At 58.3% G+C, this 6745-nt stretch overlaps 1 gene segment (V, D, J or C); it reads right to left on the bottom strand.

Annotated features, from left to right (window-relative positions):
- Window positions 1-5332: 5332 nt before the first annotated feature.
- LOC135317196 (Ig heavy chain V region 914-like) lies at window positions 5333-6385 on the bottom strand. The segment is given in 2 exon segments: window positions 5333-5762; window positions 6190-6385. Coding segments are annotated over 2 exon segments (396 nt in total).
- Window positions 6386-6745: the final 360 nt, after the last annotated feature.

The following is a 6745-nucleotide window of genomic DNA, read 5'->3' as shown; positions in this document are numbered from 1 at the left end:
TAATGTTGGATGCTTTCAATTTGGTTAAGCACAATTTCCACTTCACAAACCCATGCTGGCTGACAGGGACAGTGAAAGACGTAGGGGAAGTGCTCCAGGTGCTGGAGCAGAGAATTTCCTGCTGCCTGTGGCAAACACCATGGTAACAGAGGTTGTCCGCCTGCAGCCCATGGAGGCCCACCATGGAGCAGATATCCACCCTGCAGCCCGTAGGGTGAGCCCACACCAGAGCAGGTGGATGTGCCTGAAGGAAGCTGTGACCCTGTGAGAGATCACACTGGAGCAGGCTTCTGGCAAAACCCACGGTCCTGTGGAGAGGAGCCCACGCTGGAGCAGGTTTTCTGGCAGGACCTGTGCCCCACAGAGGACCCACACTGGAACAGTCTTTTCCTGAAGGAATTCACCCCGTGGGAATGACCCAGGCTGGAGGAGTTTGGGAAGAACTGCAGAGCACGGGAAGGACCCACGTTGGAGAAGTTCATGAAGAGCTGTGTTCCATGGCTGAGAGCACACGATGGAGCAGGGGAAGTGCATGAGAGGGCAGGAGCCGCAGAGACAACAGCTGATGAACTGACTTCAACCCCTTTCCTTGTTCTCTGCATTGCTCAGAGGGAGGAGGTAGATAAGTCAGGAGTGAAGCTGAGCCCAGTAGAATGCAAGGGGTGTCGGGAAGGTGGTCTTAGATTTGTTCTTATTTCCCATTCTCCTGCTCTCCTCCAATTTTAAGAAATTTAATTAATTTCTCCAAGTCAACTGAGTTTTGCCTGTGACAGTAATTGCTGCCTCATCTCCCTGTCCTTATCATGACCCATGAGCCTTTCATTGTCTATTTCATCCCGTCCAGTTGAGGAAGGACTGACAGAGTGGCTTGGTGGGCACCAGGTGGCCAGCCAAGGTCAACCCACCACACCTTGTCTACTGCTTCTTCTTGATCGGCTGATCTGTAGCAGCCACCCACCACAAGGCCACCCACGCTGATCTGCCCTCTGTCTTTCCTAAACAGCCTGGCTCCATCCACTACAGTACTCCTGTAAGCTACCGCGCTGCACCTCCGTGATCCCAGAGCTCTACAGCCAAGCCGCGGAGGGGAGACTGGGCCGTGTTGGAGAGGAGCCCAGGCAACGTCCACTACACTAGACTTCACCGTGCAGCCTCTGGAGTTCCCAGAATAGATGCTCCTGCATCACAACCGGTCTCAGCCCTTCAGCCACGCTTCCCTTCACTACCTCGTACTACAAGCACGCCACAGGTCTGTTTCCTGCACCTGCCATTGCGTGACACCAACCTGTGCTTAGCAGCTGCTAGAAAGAAATGCTGAGAAGTGGGTATTCTCTGTCAGTTGGTTTTTGGTCGACTCTGCTGCAGAGCTGCTCCAGCGTGAGCCTAGCAGCACAGTAATACACTGCTTCATCCTCTGGCTTTGCTGCCCGGATCTGCAGTGTGAACCTGTTCTGGAAGCTCTGCAATGATCCAGTGAAGCGATCCTGGAAACCTTCTCCATAGGAACCATCCTGATTGTAGATCCATTCCAGAGTGCCACGTGAACCCTTTCGGTACCACAACATGTAGTAGCTGCTCATGCTGCCACCACTCATGCTGCACTGGAAGGTGACTCCATCTCCCTCTCGCACGGCCAGTTCCCTCGCGTGTTGCTCCAAGGCCACCTGGCCAGTGACTGCTGCAGTGAAGAAGAACAAGCCACAATCACTCCAAGATTCAGCAAAGGTCAGGGCAATGCTGGTTGGGCATTGCGATGGCACTGGACCAGCAGGAGGAATAAATCCTTCTCTTGGAACCCAGCAGACAAAGATGGGTAGAGGCATAGAGCTGCTACCAGGAGCTGGGGAGGTGGGAGACGCCACATTTCCCTCCCTCCTTCTCCCTGTCAGACAGGGAACTGTTTCTGGTTTTCCCTTTTGAAGCAGGAAGGTTTTGCTCCTGGGGGACAAATCCCTTTGGCTTTGCCCAGCTGGATGGTGAGGAACCCAACCTCCTATTCCTCAAACAGCCCTGCAAGTGCACAGGGGGGACAAGGTCCTCTCACAGAAAAGTGGGGCTCGGGCCCTATGCTGACACCCTCGGCCTGCTCTTTGCAAGATGGGTCACAGTGCCCCATGAGCAGGGTGCCAGCCCAAGTGCAAAGCATTAGGCCCCGACATGTGGGAGTCGCAGGCAGGTGCCCTGCCTGTCCCCACACTGCAGAGGAGCCAGGCTGGACGGGGGGGCCTAGCTGAGAGCTAGAAGAGGAGGAGGGCTGTTGCAACCATGCTCCAGGCGGGTACATGGGGAGGTAGAGCTGGGGGAGAGGTCAGGCTGCAAGAGGTCAGCACAGCTCCACAGAGCCATGCAGAGCACAGGGGCATGCTCAGTTCCTGGGTGAGGGCATCACCCCTTCCTGTCACTTACCTATGATGGGCAATAACCCCCCACACAGGACAGCCCACATGGCCAGGCCCGCTCTGTCTCACCCCTCTCCAGCTCCTCTCTGCCTGCAGTACAGCTCAGCCCACATCTTCTGTGTCTGTGCCTCTGTCCCTGCAGTCAGTCCTAGTCCCTCCTACTCACTCCCTCGCTCTATGACCACACTGAAGGTAGAGGCGGGGCTGTAGGAGCACCCTGTAGAGCCACCACCATCCTTCGTCTGAGGAAGGACAGGGGAGTGCTGCTGAGAATTTGGAGTCAACCCTGGGGCTGGTACATTGTCTTCCCACTGGACCCCTGTCCCTTGGCACTGCTGTGGTGCTGCTTCTCCTGGGTGGGACCCCCCTGAGCCCAGCTCCACTTCTACAGGACATCCCTAGCCAAATGTGCTCCTCACACTTGCTCCCTCCACTTGCTTCCTCATGCTGACCCTTGTCCATTGGCCTCTTCAAATCAAATCCCTCCCAGATCCCTCAAGCAGCAGAGGCAGCAAAGACAGGTGAGGTCTGGGGTGTCCTTCATGCTGAATCTCTGGGGTACATGTCTGGGCTTAAGGTCCCCCTCTCATCCAGCAAAACTCAAGTGCAGAGGACTCAGCAGGCAGCAGGCAGTAGGGGCTGCTCAGCAGAGCACGGACACTCCCTTCCCTGTGCTCATCCTCCACACTGGGATCCCAGAGCTCCCCCTAGCACCACAGGATGGGACACCTACTGAGGCCTGACACAATGTCACAATCTGACAGGTACCACCATTTTGAGGAGCATTGCCCACTCCACAGTGGCCCTCCACAGACTGTCTGAACCCTTCCCCTCCCCTCCCTTTTCATGGGAGAACCATCACGGCCCCCTGGGGAGGGGATCCAAGGTGGGTGTGGGAAGGGGGATTGCAGAGGGTCGAGGAACCCATTGAAGCTGGAGGCCTGAGGTGGGAAGAAGCAGCCAGAGGATGCAGGGCCAGAGTGGCCTAAGGTGCCCTGGGTCACTTGGAGATGCCCGGCATGGTAGGAGATGCTGGGTTCCCCACGGCCCTAAGCGCATGGAAGGCTGAAGCTCTGCTGCATGACACCCTCAATGTTCTCCTTGATGGGGTTCCTCATAAAAGCCTTTCCAGTTAGCAGGCATATCTGGGCTCTGCATGCATTCTCTGGGGGAATATATACATTCCAAAGGCAAAACAAGGGATTTTCTCCCTGCATCATGATTTCCACATGCAAAATGAGGGTTTTTCCCTGTGGTACACACACAAATACAATGTGTAGAAATGAAACCATGCTGCTTCTGCATAATTCTCCTGAAGTGCCTTATGCAGAGCAACTACAAAATAACCTCCTATTGCTTCCTTAAAAGGTCTCACTCTACCCACCTTTTCCCATTAAAATACCTCCTCTGATAAGCATTGCACCATTGTGTCAACCACTGCCTGACTGCAGGAGCGGAGCCGATGGAGTCCCTGATCAAAAGGTCAGTGCGTGCTGGAGTCACATCAGTCCACTTCCCATCATTGGGCAGAGCGAGACGATCCAGGCAAGGCTGTCAGCGCAGCCCCATCTGGATCGCTAAAACTGTTATCCCAAAAAGCGGGTCCATGTGTCTAGTGTGCAAAATGCCAAAGTACACACAGCGCAGAGGTATTTTATTCAATTCACTTTGTGCAAAGATGGGTGCTAGGTGGTAACCCACAAAGCCAGCACCCTGCATAAGAAACTACAAGGTATCCATACAGTTAAGTGTGTCAGTAACAGCTAATATTCACACAAACACGCTGCCCCTCCAGATGATCACTGGTTAGCTTCTCTCTCACTTCATCTTAAAGGTACAGCTCCCTTTAAATTTACTCCCTGAGCAGGCATGGTAAGGGGCTTATTTGAGTGGGGGTTTTTCTGGCCTATGGGTGTGATTTTTAGTATTATAATGAAGATAGTTCACCTAAAGGACACCTAGTTTTAGTTCTTACCAACATCCCAGTTAGGTGCTCGCCTTGACTATAGACTTTATCACCCAGCTTTCAGTGTCTTCTGAGGCAGGATGTTCCCTTTTATCAGTCTCTCAGGTCTTCTTCAGGGATATGGTCGTAAAACAAATCCTTCCCTATCTCTCAACTCCCTTCTCTGGCCGCCCAGTTCTGATTTGCCAAGCTCACATGGTTCATTGTTACTGCTTAGTGGAAAATTCCATTTACTTTCTGGTATCATCATGAGCGCAATAAAAGCTGGGTAAAGAAGGCGGCAGTGGGGAGGCATTCACATTTACGGCATTTCTCCTCCCAGGTAACTGTTATGTGTGATGAAGCCCTGCTTTCCTGGAAGGGGCTAAACGCCTGCCTGCCGATGGGAAGTAGGAAATTAATTCCTTGTTTTGCTTGGCCTGCGCACGCAGCTTCGCTTTACCTATTAAACTGTCTTTATCACAACTCTTGGGTTTTCTTGCTGTTGTCCTTGTGATTCTCTCCCCCATGGTGCTGAGGGCCTAGTGGGTGAATGGTGCTTACCATGCTCACACATGCTCAGAAGCTCCTGCTCCCGTTATACTCTCAGAGTCGGGAGAGAACAACAGAGTTGCTCTGTTTCCCAATGAGCTCCCAAATGCTCCTCTGTACTTTCCTCATTTCCCCTGCTCGCTCCTCAGGGACTAAAACTCTGTGGGCTGGACTGAGTCGACCTCAGCCATGACCAAAACCAGAGCAGGGCTATTTATACAGCTCACCAGTTGGGCCAGGACTGGCCATCACCACTACTGGGAAACAATGGAAACACCGAAATGTGCTTCCAAAGCCAAAGCAGATTTCAAGTGAAAGGAGTGCGGACTGGCATCAGGCAGGGGAAGCAGGCAAGCAGAAGGGGTAGAGCTTTGTGAACAGAACCTGGTAAAATCTCCTTTTCAGAAAGAAACATTTGAAAGCTGTGTGCCGTAACTACATGACTCTCTGAGAGCACATCTTAACGCCTATGGGGCTCCGCTGCCTTCCAGTTCCGAGGCCCAGAGCAACCCTGGTGGGGGGTTTGTGTTAAAGCTCTGCTGGATTTCCCGTCTCCGTGCGAACGGCACAGAAGTAGCGGGCAGAGTCCCGGGGGTTCAGGGCACGCAGGGACAGAGATGACTCGGACCGGGAATTGTCCCGGGACGCCGTGGCTCGACCCTCCACGGACTGCCCGAATTTAGTTACCGAGGAATCATAGCTGATGTAGGACACCCACTCGAGACTGCCACCGGGAGCCTGACGGTACCACCGCACTGCATAGCTCCCGAAGTCGAATCCGGACCCGCGGCAGGAGAGGCGCACGGAGCCCCCGGGCGCTCGCAGCCCTCCGCCGGACTCCAGCAGCCTCACCTGCGCCCACACCCCTGCGGACGGAGAGCGCGGGCAGCCGGGCAGGGCGCGCCCACGGCCCCAGGACCTTCACCCGCCGCCCCGGCGCCCCCCGCCCCGCCACAGCCACGGCCGCAGCCGCCCCCCGCGGGGCTCCCGGCAACCCCCCCCCCCCCCCCGCGCCCGGGGCGCTGCCCCGCCTGCCCCCCTCGGGGCTGAGCCGCGCCTGCCCCCGACACTCGGGCCCGACCCGCTGCCCGAAAGCCTCCCGCAGCCTCTGCCTGTGCCGCCCGCGCCGCCCGCTCGCCGCTTCCCCGCTAAGGAAGGCGAGCGCCAGGCGACAGCGCGCCCGGCGCGGGAGCGGCCGCAGCCCCGGGGCCCCGGGCCGGGCAGGGCCGCCCGCGGGCAGCCGCAGCCCCGGGCCCGGCCCCGGCCTCGCCGCCCTCCCCGCCCGCCTCTCACCTGCCGGCCCCGCGGCCAGCCACAAGGCCAGGAGCCACGGCCCCAGCCCGGGCGCCATCGTGCCCTGCCGCGCCGGGGCCGGCCGGCGCCGACGGGCCCGGCGGGAGCCGGAGAGGAGCCGAGCGGAGCCGCGCCGGTGCCCGCTCCTGCCCGCCCCGCCGCCTCGGCCCCTCGCCGCCCCCAACAGACACGGCCCGGCCCGGCCCGGCCCCCGGTGCCGCGGCCCCTTCGGCGAGGAGAAGGGGGGCGCGGGGCGGGACGCGGGGCAGGGCCGCGGGCAGAGGAGGAGCGCGGCGCCCCGGCAGGCGGGGGCTCCTGGCCCTCGGCTCGCAGCGCGGCTCCGGCGCTGTCCCGGCTCGTCGCCCTGCCGAGCGCTGCCCAAGGGGGGTCGGCGCCTCCGCCAGGCGCAGCCGGGACCGGCCCCGGCCCCAGCGCCAGGGACGGGCTGTCGGCCCGCAGCCACCCCTCGCAGGACCCTGCCCGTGCCCCGCACCCCCAGCCCGCCCTGGCCTCACTCCCATCCCCTGCCCGTTGGTCCACCAAGATACGTGGTGGA

The sequence above is a fragment of the Phalacrocorax carbo genome, chromosome 25, assembly GCF_963921805.1.
Source record: "Phalacrocorax carbo chromosome 25, bPhaCar2.1, whole genome shotgun sequence".
NCBI lineage: Eukaryota > Metazoa > Chordata > Aves > Suliformes > Phalacrocoracidae > Phalacrocorax > Phalacrocorax carbo.
This window is presented reverse-complemented; position numbering and strand designations above follow the sequence as displayed.